This window comes from Carcharhinus amblyrhynchos, chromosome 5, assembly GCF_965287045.1.
Source record: "Carcharhinus amblyrhynchos chromosome 5, sCarAmb.v2.hapA, whole genome shotgun sequence".
In the NCBI taxonomy this organism is placed as follows: Eukaryota; Metazoa; Chordata; class Chondrichthyes; order Carcharhiniformes; family Carcharhinidae; genus Carcharhinus; species Carcharhinus amblyrhynchos.
This window is the reverse complement of record NC_137328.1, coordinates 45594950-45615157: the sequence shown is the minus strand read 5'-3', so window position 1 is coordinate 45615157 and position 20208 is coordinate 45594950. Positions and strand designations below refer to the sequence as shown.

Below are 20208 nucleotides of genomic sequence, written 5' to 3'. Positions count from 1 at the left end.
TTGAAACTAGAATTACATAGAACACCCGAAGAAGATCCTTGGGAATTTCCACACATACCAAGCAGTGCTGAAGTGCATTTACCCAAGTTAAGGAAGAAGTACTTAGTGAAAAGTTTAATGATCTCATGTATTAGTTGCCTTTCATTAACACTGTTACAATGCAGAGATTGACCCCCTTTTGGGAAGTAACGCTGAATCCCCCAAAGAGAAATACCTCATCTCATAATCTGTTTAAAAGTGTGTGGGAAGGTGGGAACTGTTCTTCAGTAACATTTAGTGGTGATCTAACAGAAATACCTGACACTCACTTTAAAATGAACACTTAACAGTTTATTTATTTAACTAACCGGGAACTTTACTAAACAAGTAACATACTGAATAAAATAACATTCTCATGGAATGTTGTTCAAATAAATACAATACTCATTCATTAACCAAAAAATACTATAATAATAGAATTCAGTCGGTCTCAAAAATACAACCAGGTTAGTGCCTTTCAGAGCCTTTTTGAGTTCCTCTTTGATTCCTCTACAAGTTCTTTCTGATTTAGTACTTTTCACTAGTTAGATGGTGCATTCTCTTAAGACATAGCTGAAGCTGGCAGAGTTGAGAGCTGCTCTCTCCCTCTCGAGGCTTGAGAAGTGGCAGTTCTTCAGTTGCTCTCCTCCTGCACTCTCTTTTCTTCCTGTGATGACCTATCAATTTTCTTACTTCAGGATTGACCTGATATTGCCAACACCATCAAATTCAAATCTTATAGGTTCTTGTTAGCTGACAGCCTGCTTTAAATTGATTATTTTAAAAATACAGATTGTCTTGTCAAGACTACTGCTTGACTTTATGATACAAATATTTTAACTTGGACACAGTATGTACTTTGCATTTTAAACCTCCACAATGTTTTTTTCACTCGAGCATTTTTATAATTTTTTAAAATTCTTTACTAATATCAAATTCCAACTTCACAAACTCAACTTCGCAACAATACACAATGGACCTTATTCTCCCAATAAATTCAAAGTGCTGAATTGGCGGGAAAGCTGGAGTAAATCATGATTGTTTTTTCAGTGGGAGTTCAGACCGAACCACCCACACTCTGTGCACAGCAGAGGTCACAATCATGAATATCATTAAAAGCTCAGGAGGCCAGGGTCTATTCATGCCAGAGCCTGAGAGCTCCATAACTCTGTGCATGCGCAGTCTCCCCAATTTGTCAGCCTTCCGTTTGCTGGGCAACTCAAGCGCTGGCGAGCCTGGGACCCCCACACTGCTGATCCTGACCTCCAACTTCCCATCCTGGAGCACTGCGATCTCCAGCTCCCCCACCCCCCACCCACAGTGGCGATTTCCTCCCCCCAAACCTGGCAGCAGGCACCGCCCCCCCCCCCCCCCCCCCCCCAGCAGACAGATCACCTCCCTCCCCACCCTTGGAGGCAGATCCCCCAGCCTGCCCTGATCGCTGGCCTCCCTCCAGCCCCGACTAATCTCCGCGCAGAGTGGCAATGGGACCCCCCCCCTCACCCCGACTGATCACCCTTAGGCCCCACCCCCTTGGCATTTACTGATGCCTATTGGGCAATGCCAAGTTGTCCCCTTGGGCATGGGCACTTTGCCCTTTGGGCAGTGCAAGGGTGTACAGGCTGGCACTGCCAGGGTGCCCACACTCAGGTGGCATCACCCAACCCCCTGGAGGGCCCTGATTGCCCCTCTTCATTCCAACGGAGTGTCCCACTAGTTCTCTGAATGTGGGGAACTACTCTAAACCTTGCCAGAATGAAGTACTCCTGGCGGGGTGGGAGATGCTACCAGAACCGGAGCATTCAGTCCCATGCCCGATAATGATATTTAAATTACATGAAAAACAGTTTAAATCACTTACCTGTTCTTTCCGCCAGTTTCCAGCATGGTCTTGACTGCGTCTGCTCTCCAGCCGTGGAAGACACACATGCTTTGGGAGCACGTGAGCAAATCCCACGAAATTGCCAATACATCTCAATTCCATGTGGCAAAAAATGAGCACGTCGCAATGAAAGAATCAGGCCCAATTTCTCTGCTTGAGAAATAATCTTTAGTGTTCATAAATATGAGTCTGTCACAAATTCTAATAGCTGATGTCTGTACTTCAAATGATGTTAGGATCCATTTTGTATTAAGTATTTCGTTATTGGTGTTCAGAGTGTGAAGAAAGCATTCAATATGTTTGGTTTCATTGGTCAGAACATAGAATACAGGAGTCGGGCTGTCTTGTTGAAGTTGTACAAGACATTGGTGAGGCCACACTTAGAATACTGTGTACAGTTCTGGTCACACTATTATAGAAAGGATATTGTTAAACTAGAAAGAGTGCAGAAAAGATTTACTAAGATGCTACCAGGACTGATGGTTTGAGTTATGAGGAGAGGCTGGATAGATCTGGACTTTTTTCCCTGGAGCATGGGAGGCTGAGGAGTGATCTTATAGAGGTCTATAAAATAATGAGGGGCAGAGATCAGCTAGATAGTCAACATCTTTTCCTGAAGGTCGGGGAGTCTAAAACTAGAGGGCATAGGTTTAAGGTAAGAGGGGAGAGATACAAAAGGGTCCAGAGGGGCAATTTTTTCACACAGAGGGTGGTGAGTATCTGGAACAAGCTGCCAGAGGTAGTAGTAGAGGCAGGCTCAATTTTGTCTTTTACAAAGCATTTATGGAGTTACTTGGGTAAGATGGATATAGAAGGATATGGGCCAAACATGGGCAATTGGAACTAGTTTAGGGATTTTTAAAAAAGGGGTGGAATGGACAAGTTGGACCAAAGGGCCTGTTTCCATGCTCTAAACCTCTATGACTATGACTCTATCGATATTATCAAACCTCCGTTTCCCTGGGTCAAGTAGAAGATAAATTAACTAGGCTTCCTGAATTTATGAGCAGGCTTTCCTTGCCGGGAAATTCACGTGTCTGTATATTCCAGGGGAGCACTGGCTGCCATTTGTGTGTATTGGGTCTGTATTACAACTAATGAGGATACATGTCTGGACTCGGCCTTCTTTTTCCATGCCTCAATTGATCAGAGTCAGAAGTCTCACAACATCAGGTTAAAGTCCAACAGGTTTATTTGAAAGTAAATGCCACTAGCTTTTAGAACGCTGTTCCTTCGTAAGGTGAGTGGAACTTTCTACTCACCTGACAAAGGAACAGCATTCCGAAAGCTTGTGGCATTTACTATCAAATAAACCTGTTGGACTTTAACCTGGTGTTGTGAGACTTCTTGCTGTGTTTACCGCAGTCCAACGCCGGCATCTCCACATCAGTTGATCAGAGTTGTTTTAATTTATAAGGATTATGGTATTGATTTAATGTCTGAGCTAAGTTCACATTCAGCATGCAAATGGTGTAACGACAAAGGCGTTATTATGCTAAAAATCCACCCAGATAAAAATATAAAGATATTTTAAAAGGTAAACTTTTTTTTATTCATTTGTGGGACATGGGCATTGCTGGCTGGCCAGCATTTATTGCCCATCCCTGGTTGCCCTCGAGAAGGTGGTGGTGAGTTGCTTACTTGAATCACGATGTTCTGTGGGTTGATCCACAATGCCATTTGGGAATTCCAGGATTTTGATCGACTGACTGTGAAGGAATGGTGATATAGTTACAAGTCAGAATGGTGAATGGCTTGGAGGGGAACTTGCAAATAGTGGTGTTCCCATTTATCTACTGCCTTGTCATTCTAGGTGGAAGTGGTTATGGCTTTGGAAAGTGCTATCTAAGAATCTTTGGTGAATTGCTGCAGTACATCTTGTAGATAGTACACACTGATGCTACTGACCATCAGTACTGGAGGGATTGAATATTTGTAAATATGGTGCCAATCAAGCAGGCTGCTTTGTCCTGGATGGTGTCAAGTTTCTTGAGTGTTTTTGCACCCATCCAGGCAAGTGGAGAGGAGTATTCCATCACACTCCTGATCTGCATCTTGTAGATAGTGGATAGGCTTTGGAGAGTCAGGTGAGTTACTCGCTGCAGTATTCCTAGCCTCTGACCTGCCCTTGTAGCCACTGTGTTTATGTCGTGAATGCAGTTGAGTTTCTGGGCAATGGTAACCTCAAGGACATTGATAGTGGGGGATTCAGTGATGGTAACATCATTGAATGTCAAGGGGCGCTGATTAGCGTGTCTCTCATTGGTGATGGTCATTGCCTGGCATTTGTGTGGCATGAATGTTACTTGCGACTCGTCAGCCCAAGCCTGGATATTGCCAGATGTTGTTGCATTTGAAAATGGACTGCTCAGGAGTCATGAATGGTGTTGAACATTGTGCAATCGTCAGTAAACATCCTGCAGAGATGTCCTGGAGCTGAGATGTCTGACCCTCACAACCATAACCATCTTCCTATGTACCAGGTATGACTCCAACTACGGGATGTTTGCCCCCGACACGCATTGATTCCAGTTTTGCTAGGGCCTGTGATGCCACACTTGGTCAGGTACGGCCTTGATGTCAAGGGTTGTCACCCTCACCTCATCTCTGGAACTCAGCTCTTCTGTCCATGTTTGAACTAAGGCTGTAACGAGGTCAGGAGCTGAGTGACCTTAGTAAAACCCAAACAGGGTGTCTTTGAGCAGCTGCTGCTTGATAGCACTGTCGATGACCCTTTCCATCACTTTTACTGATGATCAAGAATAGATTGATTGGGTGGAATTGGCTGGGTTGAATTTGTCCTCCTTTTTGTGTACTAGACATACTTGGGCAATTTTCCACATTGTTGAGTAGATGCCAGTGTTGTAACTATCCTGGGAGAGCTTGGCTAGGGGAGCGGCAAGTTCTAACCTTCACAACACACACACGTATGAAAACATACAAGTTATCCAGTAGAGTAGGTTACCTTTTGGCTAAATTAAAATTCAACAAAGAACGGCAAAAAAGTAGAATCTTGCCGATCTATAAGTCCTTTGCTGAGGTAGATTTTTTTTTCTCGTTTTTCTCATTCTTGCCCCTGGCTTGAAGTGTGGTGATCCTTAAACTAAATCACCACCAACCTCTAGTCATCAGGAGCTATGGCGACTTTATTATTGAATAGGTTTTAAGTTACAACTGAACCAAAGCCTGTATATCTGATTCCTGAGCCCAGTGACCATTTTCAATCCAGATCAGATACCTGAGCATAAACAACATTCGACAAAAATTATTACAATTGAAATAAAGGTAAAAGATGTTGATTCATACATTTATGTTTTATTTCTTATATTGCAGTGATTATATTTCAAAAGTATTTCATCACCTATTAATTGGCCTGGACAGCCTGAGGTCATGAAAGGTTCTAGATATGTACATAAGGAAAATTGTATTAACTGCCACTGGTGACTGGCACCTCTTGCACAAACCATAAACATTTTGAAGCAAATTGAGCTGTGACTATCTTGGTTGAAAGAAATAATACTTGATTCAGATTGGCATAATTAGGTTCCAGGTAGTGATAAATCTGATAATATCCAAAAACTTGACCTTCAATACAATGTTACACTGCAGCATCAATTTAGGGATCCTCTGAACATCATGAATATTCATTTTTTTAAAATGGTGTTCCTCATTTCCCCAGCATGGTTCCTGAAGGCAGGGATTAACTTTGTAATTGGTTCCTCAGTACCGTTCTATGGCACTATCAACACATTGACCACGATCGAGCCAATAAGATTGTGAGAGAGCCGAGAAATCAGGCTCGCGCCCGACTTCTCGCCTCTCGTGATTTGGCCGGCACCTAATATCCAGCGAGATTGAAAAGGGTGCGCAAGTCTGATTGTAATACTCAAATTCTGTTTAGATTAAAATTTAAATATTACAAGTGAGCCCAGGACACAATCATCCAGGCTCACCTGTCTCCGCGGCCTCGCCAGTCAATGTTCCCTCTAGTGAAGATCAAGTATGGTCCCATCAATGGGGACCAGATATGATGGCCTCGATGGTAAGACTGGAGGCCATTGAGACCCTGCTAGGAGGTTGGGGGCAGGGGAGTGCCCCTTGTGCAGTGCCAGCTTGGCACCCTGGCACTGTCCAGTAGTTTATCCAACATGGTCCTAAACTTTGATATGCTGCTTAATAGATTTTATTTTCATTTTGGCTGATCTTGTTTTGCTGGTAATGATTTGGGGGATTTTTTTGACTTTATTTGCAGGAACCTACTTTATGTCTACCCACAAAGACTGAATTTTGCCAACCGGCTGGCTTCTGCTAGAAACATCACAATTAAAATCCAGTTCTTGGCAGATGAGGATCAGAGCAATGCCATGCAGGTAATTTGTCAAAATAACCACTTTTCATTTTGTGAGTGTTGTAGAAGTGTACTGCCTGTTGCAACCTTGGATCTACTTTTATTGACATAAAACAAGATCCAGTCTAAAAGGTTGAACCTTCAGATGGTCTTTCATGTCCTGGAAACCTATGGTCCCATTATGCTGAAGCTTGCTGCAAAATGAATTGGATGCACATTCATGGAAAAGCAATGTAATAACTGAGAAGTTAGAGGTCAGGTTCTCAAGCTGGGCACCAAAGCTAAAAAGTGTATAACCTTCTCATATTAGGTAGTGTCTAAGGTTACATACCTTCATCTTAGTTCAAATTTAAAAAGTCCCAGGTAGCTCAATGAACTAGTTTGGAACTTTTTTAAACGTGATTTCGTATTATTTTAGCCTTTGAAAGGAGTGCACACTCTAACCGCTTCTCATTTAACAATAAAATTGACTGGCTAGAATGTACACAAATCGTTTTGAAGCAATGGAGAAACTGTTTTACAAGCAGATTATGAGAATTGAGGGACCCTTCAAGGTGGTAAAGGAACAACTAAGGGAGACCTGATAAGTACATGAGAGAATAGAGAGACTAAGAAACAGAATGGAAAGAGGTACTTTTAGAGGCTTGCGTGGAATAGAATTGACATTTAGGCTGAATGAAATTTCTGTATAATCCTATGTAATACCAGCAATGTAATTTACATCAAGATTAAATTATATACTCAATGTAAGTTGGGGTTCTTTTCTCTGATAAAGAAAGACTAAGAGGAAACCTGATAACAGTTTCAAAATTACAAATAGGGTCAATATGGTTCATGAGGAGAAATTGTTTCCACTTGTGTATGAATCCAGAACAATGGGTCATGGATACAGAGTAAGAGTGGTGTAATTTGAATCTTCTGGCTGTGTAGAGCGCTCTTGATTCCAGTATAAAAACATCCTTGTGTGTGTTTTTTATTCCAGAGAATTTTTTTTAAATGGTGTGCCGAATTTCTCCATCATGGTTCTTTTTGCTTATTCAAAGAGTTTTGTTTTGCATATTTGCCATCATTTATAATTGACAAACTAAGTTGAAATTAATTTTCCACTGGAAATTGTAAGTTCAACTAGATAAAATCTCATGGGAGATGTTTTCTTTCTCTAGTGACCGTCAGTTGAAAAATCAAAAACACGTTTTATTTTATGCTGACCTTTATGATTTTCCTGCAAAGAGAAAGAATTCTGCCCATCCTCAAATGTTTTAATTGGGATAATATAAAACTAAGTCCAAATCAGATTAAAGTGAGCATGTCAATGGGGTATTCTCACATTAGCGGCAAATTTTTGACAGAAGCAGAATCTGTAACGAGCACTCCCTATGTATGGATATTATCACTTAAAAATGTGTGATCCTGGCGCTGAATCTCACTTGCTGAGAAAGCACACCAGAAAACTGGCTTGTATAACAACTGCAGGACAAATGTGTAGTAATTTTGTTTTCTTTTAAAACCATACATTTGCCCATCTTCCAACAGAAGCAAAAGAGGAGGGCAAGCACTTCAGGCAAGTGCACTTTACAGAAGTGTCCAATCCAAGAGTGTTATACTGCATGTCTATGCAGCTGGCACACACTCAGGATGTGACCATTAAAATAATCCAGCCCACCAGTGAATTGACACAAATGGCTGTGGCATCTGGGCAGAAGGGACCTGGAGAATGGGCTCTGTATCTTTTTGCCTCTTGTAACACAGGGCTAAAAATGTTCTGAGTAACATGAAATAAGTAAAGCAATAAGTTCTTGCATCCAGAATGCTTTGGTAGTTCAGAGAGATTCAACAGTACTGTGTGCAGTTTTGGGCGCCGCACCTGCGCAAGGATATTTTGGCCCTGGAGGGAGTGCAGAGGAGGTTTACTAGGCTGATACCGGAGTTGAGGGGGTTGAGCTATGAGGAGAGGCTGAATAAACTAGGCTTGTACTCGCTAGAGTTTAGAAGAATGAGGGGAGATCTCATTGAGACGTATAAGATGATGAATGGGATGGATAGGATAGAGGTGGAGAGACTCTTCCCGCTCAAAAAAGACAGTAGGACTAGGGGGCACAGCCTCAAGATAAAGGGGAGGCGGTTTAGAACGGAGTTGAGGAGGAACTTCTTCACTCAAAGGGTGGTGAATCTCTGGAATTCTCTGCCCGTTGAAGTGGTGGAGGCTGCCTCGCTAAATATTTTTAAGAAGCGGGTTGATGGGTTTTTGATAAGAGAGGGGATTAAGGGTTATGGGGAGAGGGCGGGAAAGTGGAACTGAGCCACAACAGATCAGCCATGATCTTATTGAATGGCGGGGCAGGCTCGAAGGGCTGGATGGCCTACTCCTGCTCCTATTTCTTATGTTCTTATGTTCTTATATAGAGAAATAAAAGTAGGCTTCATCATTTTTACTCACTTCCCAGCTTAAAGCCATGATGATATCAATAATAATGAACAAAGGTTGTGGCAACGTCTGACTTGAAGAAGAAATAATAGGCAGATGATTCATGAAAAGAGCATCAGGGCTTTTAAGAGCTCCCTGCATCCCAATGAGGAGATGACCTTTAACTACAAACAGAAATTAGTGAAATAAGTTTAACCAGTTTAGATTCTATTGTTTCTACTATTTTTGATAAAAGAAACAACTAAAAGCTTTCAAGTGTTTCTATCAGAATGCCAATAGCTCTGACTTTAAATATGGTTTTGTATTAATTTACAGGTTATCTTTGGAAAATCAAGCAATGCAGAGTTTGTTTCAGAAACATATACTGCGGTTACTTACCACAACAAGTAAGCATTATATATATAATTGGGGTCATGGTGCAACAAATTCTGCAATATATTTTGCAAATAACAAACACATAACATAGGTATGCATAACTTCTGAAGTGTATTTTTTGTCCTCTTCTCAATGCCTCCTTGTGTATTTTCCTGATCACTGTTCGTATAATGGCAATGTGTTATTTTCCTAAGTCAGTACTCAATTCAGCCTTATTACAGCATGCACAAAAGATGCCTGGTGTGATGCACTCAGCCCAACCCAATGTCTCAAACGGGAAGTGGACATGTAGGGGTAGAAGGCAACCACATAGAAATGACTGTATAAACAATTTGAAAAGAACGTGGCTGAAATCAAATTCTCAGAAATAAGCAAAAGGACCGCATTTGGTAAATGCTGTGGACTGGATTTTCTTATGGGCAGAAGCAACAGACATACTTCCACTGACCTTGCACTGTTGTTAGTAACCACCAGAAACAAACAAATAGGGGACTATTTGACATCAGTCTGGCCACAGCACAGTTACTATCGGCTATTAGGTGACAGTGAGGTGTCAGGTTTGACCCCAATGTAAACTGCATTTTCTTACCAAAGGGAATTGCAGACAGAATCAGTTTGCACTATAATCTTGCATGTTTATATGCCATCGCTTTAGCCAGAAATAGCTGGATGTATATGTAGCATCATTTAAATGTAACTTTGCCAGCCAACTAAACCTGCCATTGATAATAAGTATATAGGGAAATATGACAAACTGCCCTTACTTTTTAATCTAATTTTACAGCTTGGCTTTTACATTTCCTAAATAGACTTGATGAACTAAGGAATAGAAACCTTCTCTACACAGAAACATTGACTCAACAATGTTGAACTGCCATTATTGCCATATTTCAGCAGGATTTCTTTGTGACTTATCGGTCATTCACATCTCAATGCCACTGCCAGAGAGGACAGAGAATCTGGTGTTCAGACAAATCTCTGTTTGCAGCAGCAGGATGGAAGAATCCTGCTGGTGTGAATGGTTGAAGAATCCCATCCAACATGTTCATATTCTTGATCTGTTTTAGAGGCAAGATTAGATTCTGGTTTAGAGATGTTTTCGTGGCTCATTGGAGGTGTGTATAAACATAGATCTCTATTCGGGTGCAAATAACACCCAAAATCACACTAGTTGTCTGAAGTATACTTTTTTCCCCAACGTTCTGCTTAGTTCATTTGCATATCATCAAATGCAAAATCTGCCGTGAACTATCACAATCAAATGATATTTTAGAATTTTTTTAAAGTTTGCAAACCAACGGAACCCCCAGGAGACAAATGTTTCCTTGTCGCTCTTGTTCATCCTCACTAAGCACATAAAACCACTTGTATTTATATAGCACCTTTAACATAATGAAATATTCCAAGGCTGTTCACAGGAAGATTATAAAGCAAAATTAGACACCAAACCACATAGAGCAGTGTAAGCTCAGAGAGCCAAAAACTTGACCAAAGAGGTGAGTTTTTGGGAGCACTTTAAAATAAGAAAGAAAGAAATGTAGATGGGTTTAGGGAAGGAATGTCAGAGTTTAGGGTCTTTGGAATTGTTGGTATGGTCAGCGATGGTGGAGCAATTAAGATCAGGAATGCTCAAAGGGCCAGAGTTATCAGAAAAAGACAGGACAAGAACTCACTAAACCAGGAACTCCAACTAATCTGTGAAGAAAAGGACACGACACAGTAATGGTAGTTATTGGCAAATTTTACAGCCAATGTGAGTCGACCAAAACTCATAACAAAGAAAAGCCATGGACAGCTTTCAGCAAAAAACCATTAAAGCCTGGGTATTTCCGAAGAATTGCCTTTGTACCAGTACCATAACTTTGCTGGAAAGCACAGAAAAACTCTTGTTTGTTCAAGTCAGCGAGGTATCCACTGTATACGTAACAAAGTTACAGAGTGGAAGCAGCTCCGAGGAAATTGCTTGAAATAATTAACTGGACCCTTGAATATAAATATAATTCTCCACTATATGTGATGAATATAATTCTCATACAACTCCTACAATATATTAAGAAAGGCAGGAACACGCTGAGCTTTCTCACGTACCCTCATTCTACCTTTTTATGTAGAGTGCTGTTATATTCAAACAGGTACTACTTACATCTTGCACTGAAATATATAACAAACCTTTCTAGAATGATTAAATAATGGATTTTATCACATTTTATAACACTTTTACCACTCCAATCTACTGTGGCTCTACCATTTTTGCATATTATCAGCTTTACTAATAGACACACACTTAGTGCAACAGATATGGGTGAAGCCATATCTGCTGAAAAATATGGCCCACAGAATTCAATAAAAGTCAATCAATGTCTATATTATTGCAGTCAGCAGAATGTTAAGGTCTTGCATTGTGAACATACTGAGTTGGACTATAAAGGAACTATCTAAATAATAATATGCAATGGCAATTGATTGTTGATCTTTTCTTGTTCTGCAGGTCACCAGATTTTTATGAGGAAGTAAAACTTAAACTTCCTGCCAAGATTACAGGAAAACACCATTTGTTGTTTACTTTCTATCACATCAGTTGCCAACAGAAACAGAACCAAGCAGGCTCACCAGAGACTCTGATTGGCTACTCGGTAAGTTATGTCAGTTCACAGAGCACTTGCTGTTAACATCAGCGAACTAACATGACCCAGAGATCCCAGCAGTGGTGTACTTGTTCATCTTTTGTTCGTTCTATGTAACCTGATGGCCCACTCAAGTTAAGCCTTTGAGGGAACGTGTTCTCAGCGCTCCTGGTCTAGGAATGTAGGATCTATGAGCACAACTAGGAAATTGAGCCCTTCAAGCTTGCTCCACCATTCAATAAGATCATTGCTTTCTCATTGTGTTCTCAATTCCACTTTCCTGCCTGCCCCCATGACCGTTGATTACCTTGTCTATCAAAAAGAGAATCTTGGCAGGAATTCTCTTTCCCAGAAAGCACTGGAGGCTGGTTCATTGAATGTATTCAATGCTGAGTTAAATTTTTGATAGACAAGGGAATCAAGGGTCATGGGGGCAGGCAGAAAAGTGGAATTGAGAGAAAATGAATTCTCCCCTTCTCTGTCTTAAATGGTAGACCTCTAATTTTTAAACTGTGCTCCCAAGTCTAGCCTCACAAGCAAGAGGAAACATCCTCCTGGCATCCACCCTATCAAGTCCCCTTAAGATCTCCACATTTCTCATTCTTCTAAACTCTAACGGGCAACCTGTTTGAATTTTCTTCATAAGATAAGCCCTTCATTCCAGGAATGAGTCGAGTGAATCTTCTCTGAACTGCTTCTTTTGCATTTACACCCTTTTGCAAACAAGGAGACCAAAACTGTACATTATACTCCAGATGTGGCCTCACCAAGGCGCAGTACTGCTGCAGTAAAATTTCCCTACTTTTATATTCCATTCCCCTTGCAATAAACACCAATATTCCATTTGCCTTCTAATCGCTTGCATCATTTTTTTGTATTTCATGTCCCAGAACACCCAGATCCCATTATACCACCAAAATTCCACAACCTCTCTCCATTTGAATCGCTCGCGTTTGATCCTGATCATATGCAATAACTGGAAGCAATGAAATCATTCCAGAAGTATGGCTAGAATTTAATATAAAACAATTTGGCTTTGGACTGTCAGACTTCAAGCTTCATGCATGTCAATGTGCATCTTTCTATGTAACATTTAGATCTGATCAAGTCTTGTGATTTTAAACAGTAAATCACATAACTGAATAGGTTGGGAAAATACCAAACAGCAAGTAGCAAGCAGAAATAAATGCCATCCATCAAAAAGTTCAAACATCTGCAAATGAGAAGTGGGTATATGCAAAGGCCAGCAAGAAAACAAGAATTTGATGACTTGAAATATGTTTGAAAATCTTTTCTGTGTCACCTTGCTTTCTTTGTTCCATTTACAAATAAAAATAAGGTTGTCATGTAATAAAGACAATAATAAAAGTTATAATGTTTACAAGAAAATTAAAACAATACAACTGGGCGAACAATCCATGGCCCTTGTGGCAAAAGATTGAAACCACTCAAGTCTGTACGCTGTAGTAACAGAAACTTGCGATCACAAAATGCTTGGGAGACACAGCCTGCTCCTTCCGAGTGTCGCCTGATATAAAAGCTGTGTAATGTATTTTTGGTACCACACTTGCATTATAAAATCTGAATAAGCAGCATTATGTAGGCTACAGATGTAATTTAACTAACTGAAGTCAGTGCTTCTTATCACACTTTTGCTTACCCATCCTTGAAGGTCGTTATGTTTGTGATTGTTATTTTCCCACACCATCCTGCTGAGAAAGGACATTAATAACTATTCTTTAAAGCTGTTAGTGCTCATAACTACATTTGCCTACCTCAAAGCTATTACTGTTTAATGTGGAATTGTCCACCTCAACCCTCCCAGCCAATTCCAACCACAAATGTGGCAGAGGACTGCTGGTTAAGGCAGAACTTGCATACACTAGACATCAGTCTTCCTCAGCAATTTCTACAGGGCTTAGTCTGGGATAGAATTCTTGTCCACTTCAAACTTAGGCTGAACTTTAACCGCCATGCCCACCCTTGAATCAGGGTAGGTGCGGCTCGCAGAATGGAATTTTCTGCTTGCCTTAGGCAAGATTTTACAAGCCTTGCCTGAGCAAGGTCGTAAAATATCAGCCTTGGTCTCTTGCATCACTGTGATGTAGCCAGTGAAGAGGAATCAAGTGGGGAGTTCTGCCATCTCCAGTCTGTTTACACAGAACAAGCTGTAATTCAAATTTTCATAATAGTAATGGTAATAATATGTCAGATTGTGATTGCTACACCAGATTTGGTTATGCTCATTTATATATGGGTCCTGGCTTTGTGGAAATAACTTCGGTGTGCCCAGCAGTGTTCAGTAAATTGATGGATTTGTGCCATCTTTATTTTCTAGTGGTTACCAATTCTTATGAATGAGCGTCTTCAAACAGGTCATCACTGTTTGCCTGTGGCCTTGGAAAAACTCCCCAACAAATACTCCATGCATTCTCCAGAGGTAAGTGTTTCTTCCAAACGCCATTCTTGTCATTGATTTTATGATCATACATCTGAACTTAGCAGAATCAAATTATGGGCAGTTATGCAATTTGGATGGTATAACTGCATGGCCAACCTCCTGTTCATGTGACCATTTGAAATCACTAATGTTTTTTGATTTGATTTATTATTGTCACATGTATTGGTATACAGTAAAAGGATTGTTTTTTGTGCACTATACAGACAAAGCACACTGTTCATAGGGAGAAGGAAAGGAGAGAGTGCAGTATAGTGTTATAGTCGTAGAAAGATCAACATAATATAAGGCAAGTCCATTCAAAAGTCTGATAGCAGCAGGGAAGAAGCTGTTCTTGAGTCAGCTGGTGTGTGATTTCAGAGTTTTGCTCCACCTTACTTCATCAAAACTGATGAACACACCATTTTTTTTTCCTCTTGTACTTATTTATCTTGCCCTTAAATGCATCTATGCTACTCACCACAACTGCTCCATGTGGCAGTGCATTCCACACTCTCCCCACTCTGACTAGTGATTTATTTAGAAGAAGCAATCAAATACATAAATTTAAGAAGCAGATTTTTTGTTTGTTTGTTTTTATCTTGGTAAGTTCCTTTTTCCCTCCACTCTCCTCCTCCTAAAGGCATTGACATGCTAACGGATGTCAGCTCCATAGCTTTGACAGTGAGTTCTGATGGCCATTTGAAAGCTAATTCTATCCCTATATTTCAGCCACTCACATGTGCTTGCAGTAGGAGTTACTTATCATGATTGAGAGTAGTAGGCCATGGTTCTGTGGGGCCACAGAAGTCAGCAATAGAGCTGCAACTATTGTCCTGGCTATAACTGACTGACTAGGTACAGACTGTAGTATGTATGGTTTGAATGCTCCTTGCAAAAAGCTCTAAATTGGCAGGTGAGAATGCAGTGAAGATATATCAACAGAGAAAGTTAACTTTCTTTCATAGAAACAGGAGTAGGACATTTGGCCCATCAAGCCTACTGCACCATTCAGTTAGATCATGGCTTATCATCTATCTCAACGTCACTTTCTCCCACTATCCCCCTATCGTTTAATGTCATTAGTATCCAGAACTCTATTGATTTCTATCTTAAACATGTTCGATGATTGAGCAACCAAAGCCCTCGGTGGGAGATGATTCTAAAGATTCACCACCCTCTGATTGAAGAAATTCCTCACCAACTCAGTCCTAAATGGCCTGCCCCTTATTCTGAGGCTATGCCCACTGGCTAGACTAGCTTAGGGGAAGCATCCTATTTACCCTTTCATGCCCTGTAAGAATTTTGTAAGCTACAATAAGATTACCTCTCATTCTTCAAAACCCTAGAGAATACAGGCGCAGTTTCCTCAGTCTGTCCTCATAAGGCAGTCCCTCCGTCCCCCACTCCAGCATTAAACCACCTTGTTTAAAACTGCCCTGAGCTGATACAATATTGCAGCCCAAAGGTGGGAGCAGCAATGTTTTAATCCATTCTGCTGGCTCCTGTCCCACTCTAGTGACAGACAATATTTCCATCATTAGCTGATAGACACAGTAGGCTAGGATTTTCCCTCCAAAACTTTTCAATTCAGACCCACCTCGGTTTAAAGAACCTCATTAGACCCAATTTTTGCTCATAGAAGGTGGTCTGGGGATGGGTGGGGCAGGCTTGAGTTGGATCCGCTGACCCCAGAAGCAGAATGAAGGTGGCCGCAAGAGTGAGCAAGTGCTGAGGTAGGCTAATTAGCAGGTCTAACTTGGTTCCCTGAGACTTTGACCCAGTTATGTTCAAAGCTGTTAGGCCTTTTAGCTCTCCTCCCTCAAGTACCCTTATCCCCACCCCTTTACAACTTTCCATGCCAACTCAAATCCCTCACTCACTCGCCATGTCCTCATATTCTTCAAGCCTCTTCCATAGCCAATCACCCAGTATCCACGATGGACAGAACTCAAGAGCTGGTTGGAAATTAAGGAAAATACATTTATAACAATTTAATACAGCACCCAGTCCTACACACTTGATTGTGAAAAATGCTCCCATTCAGAAAACCTATTCAAATCTTTTTAATTTCCTCAAGTTAATCTCTTATTAAAAAGAAACAAATTTCTATTCAAACTCCACATCAAAGAAATCTTTTTTAGCCTTTTCAAACTGTCAAACTGTATAAGATGTAGCTTTTGAAACATATCCAAGCATTCATAATAGCATAACAATAGCCCTTGGATAATATCAACTAAAAATGCTATTGCAACTGCATGAACAGGTGGTATTTTTTCAAACCTATACCAAATGGCCTATTAATCAAAGCCATCCAACAGAAGTTTTTTTTTAATTCTCATGACAACTTAAGCATGCTTTTTGATTTTTAGCTAGTGGGTTGTTTAAAAAACTTCAGATCATGTTAAGATGTTTTAAGTGTGATTTGGACAGGCTGAGCAAGTGGGCATATGCAGGGCACATGCAGTATAATGTGGATAAATGTGAGGTTATCTATTTTGGTGACAATAATAGGAAGGTAGATTTGAATGGGTGTAAATTGAGAGAGGTGGATGCTCGGTGGGACTTTGGATTCCTTGTCCATCAGTCACTGAAAGTAAGCACTCAGCACATCAGGCAGTAAAGAAGGCAAATTAAGACCTTTTATCAGCCAAAATGGAACCTGTTAAAACTCAGCAATAAGTTTAAATGGCCCTTCTGCTTTTGGATTTCCTGACTGTGTGAATCATACCCTTGTCTCTTCCCCCGGCTTTCAAAAATTGGATCTGTTGGAAATGGGAATAAGATGTCTACATCTGGGTCCTACCTGCTATTGCTAAAGGTCTACAGAGCCATTAAGTCTACAGAAACATTGAACAGAAGGGGAACACAATTGCCAGCTCTGGGAAAGAGGTAGAGGTGTTTGGGATCGGAGGCAAGATTCAAAAGGTTATAAAGAAAGGTTGAGGGCAGAAAGCAAAATGCCATAGCCAGGTGATCTGTATTATAGATTATTGGCAATTATCAAATTCATTCTAATGAATATATATAACTGGTTTGGAGTTTTGCCAGAAGATGTTGGAATCCCTGTAAACTATTGATCGCCTGGATCTTTACAGCAAGCAGATGATGATGAGATACATAAAACCAAGCAGATTCACCTCTTTTGTAGCATGAGTTCCTTAATTATATTCCAACTCAGGATTGGTTTTAATCTTCACTAAATAGTTTTCATTACTTCATTTGTAGACACAAAAATCCACCAGTAACCTGAAACCACGATGATACTGAATTGACCAAAGATTCAATTACAACAACAAATATTTAGTTACATTACTGCCTTGTATCAGCTCCAATAATGAAAGTCATGAGGTTTCATGTACCTACAGCTCTGACATTTACGTCATTGTTATGGTCTTTCACTTGTGTCATGTTGCCTTAATCCTGTACCACCAGTCCACTGATAAAACTGAAAATAACTAGGCAATCTCATTCTCAAGGGCAAAGAAAATTTGTTTTCAGAACAAATGTAAAACTTACTTTACCACCGGGATGGGCATATCCAGGCTGTCTTTTCCCAGCTTGTACATTTGACAGGCAGTAAACCCATGTGGGATTGCAAGCTGAAAAATAGCTGGAAAGAGTGCTATTTTCAGTTATCTGAAAACAGGAAGCCCAGCAAGAGGCAAAGATATTCAGACCAATAAAGTGATACATTCTTCTTTGTGATAATCTTGTCACATAAGTTAATTTCTCTCATATGCAACATTTAAAATGCTCTACAATGCAGGGCAAATACATTTACAGACTTGTTGTTTTAAACAAATTCCCAGTTTATATTTTTTTTTGTTCAAAGCAGAAGATTCCAAACCAGAATCCACCAGTCAAATGGGTAGATGGCCACAAAGGTGTATTCAATGTTGAGATTCAAGCAGTTTCATCTGTGCATACTCAGGTAAGCCTTGTGACTAATTTCATTCTTCTGCAGTGCTGCACAGCACTATTTTGTTCAGAATTTATTGTTACAATCGGGTAAGTAGTGGAGCAGGCTCATAGGGCCAGATGGCCTACTCCTGCTCCTGGTTCTTATGTTCTAATGTTCTAGGAGTGGCAAAGTGACTCCTCTCTTTGTTCCACTTCTTTATTGGTTTTAACAGAGTTTGAATTTACCATCCACCTAAGCTACCTAACCCACACATCTTTGGACATGAAGGGGCAATTTAGCATGGCCAATCCACCTAACCTGCACATCTTTGCTAGTGCTGTTAAAAGGGGATGTGTCCTCTTTTGCTCTATTTCTTTTGGACTCCAAAATTGGATGCACGCACTGGCTGCACTGCCTGAAAGTTACCCAGCCTGAGTCAGGAAGGTCAGGCAAAACAAGCACTTAAGATATTTAGCACAGGTAAGTAGGTATGGAGTGGCAACACAAGACTAGTTGCAGACATAGTGGTTAATTGTAACTGCCCCAGATTCTGAAAAAGTCCCAGTAGATTTGAAGTCTGCAAAAGTACCACCACTTAGTCCAATGTCTATCATTGGGAGGATGCTAGAATCCATTATTAAGGGGGTAGCGGCAGGATATTTAGAAAAACATTATTCTATCAGGCAAAGTCAGTATGGTTTTGTGAAGGGGAAATCATATTTGACACAATACAAATATTAGAATTATTTGTAGCTATACCAAACATGTAGATAAAGGGGAAACAGTAAATGTAAAGCATTGGAAGCAGTCAAGAGAAGGTCCACTGGGCTGATTTCCTGGTTTGAATGGTTGTCTTATGAGGGAATGTTGAATCTCTACTGACTGGAATTCATAGACGAAAGGTAACCTTATCAAAATATGCAAGATTCTGAGTGGCTTGACAAGGTGGATGTTAGGTGGATAGTTTCTCTTATAGGAGAATGTAGAACTAGGGGACACAGTTTGGAAATAAAGTGTCTCCCATTTAAAATGGAGGTGAGAAGGAATTTCTATTCTCAGAAAGTGGTTAATGGTTGGAATTCTTTATTGAACAGAGCAGCTGAGGCTGGGTCATTTGACTATATTCAAGAGTCAGTTTTGATCAACAAGGGAGTTAAGAATTACGGGGAATGGACAGGAACTTGGAGTTCAGCCCACAATCAGATCTGCCATCATCTTATCAAATAATGGAGCAGGCTCGATAAACCGATTGATCTACTTATACTCCAATATATCTTTTTGCTTTTATAATGTTTCATCAACTATATAGAAGTGATATTAGATTAGCAAGATGGAGCACAGATTCCAAATTGAGAAGAACATGTCTGTGATTGTTTAAGACGAATATCCTTATCCTGACTGTCATTCAATAATAATCCAAAGAGGTATAGGTTAGGATGATTGGCCACATTCAATTGCCCGATAGTGTCAGGGAAATTAGGAGATTAAATATATGGGGTTAAGGGATAGGACCTAGGTGGGATTATTGTTGGTGCAGGCTCAATGGGCCGAATGGCCTCCTTCTGCACTGTAGATTCTATGCTTCTAATTTTGTGTGTTTGTGCAGTCCAGTTAAACATCAACATTTGACTTGTTTTATATTTGTTGACTTATTTCTTACAATGTGCCTGTTACTTTAAATTATGAATTACAATTGTTTTAGTGCAGATTTTTTTTTTCTGTCCAGTATTTGTTGTTAACTGGGTGAGGTGTAACATTGAAGTGTCTGAAAAGAATGTAGGATAATGTAGAATCATTTGTGTGAGTGGTTAATATGCTTGTATTTTTCACACCAATATACTGAGTTAATGAAAATTTTACATCAATGTGATATGTTATTCTACAATAAATATACACCGATAGGGATATCTTGGATTTCTATGTCTGTAAAATATGCATTGGGAGGTGTGAAATTCCACTGAGCACGTCTGATGCTGCCTTTGTTAACAGGTTTATGGAACTTTCTGTTGTGGTATTTTAACAAAATCATTAACCATTTGGCCATATCAACAGGTTTGTTAAGGTAAAAGCCAGAGGAATATTACATGAACACAACAGTATTGTCATACTCTGCAGAATTTGATTTCTTGTGATGACCTATGTCACAAATTAACATTTACACAATTTCAACAGAATATGTGCAGAAAGCAGCAGAA

General features: G+C 40.2%; 1 protein-coding gene across 4 annotated transcripts in view; it reads left to right on the top strand.

The window, feature by feature from the left end:
• Positions 1-20208, top strand: part of dock8 (dedicator of cytokinesis 8) — a 233198-nt gene that overhangs the window by 137127 nt on the left and 75863 nt on the right. For 2 of the 4 annotated variants that reach the window (XM_080188724.1, XM_080188722.1), the window contains exons 15-19: positions 6153-6270; positions 8989-9059; positions 11537-11681; positions 14011-14112; positions 17948-18043. In XM_080188724.1, coding sequence (XP_080044850.1) covers positions 6153-6270; positions 8989-9059; positions 11537-11681; positions 14011-14112; positions 17948-18043 — 532 coding nt within the window. Of the gene's footprint in view, positions 1-6152; positions 6271-8988; positions 9060-11536; positions 11682-14010; positions 14113-17944; positions 18044-20208 lie in introns of all 4 variants that reach the window. The other 2 variants (XM_080188723.1, XM_080188721.1) reach the window with 1 other exon arrangement.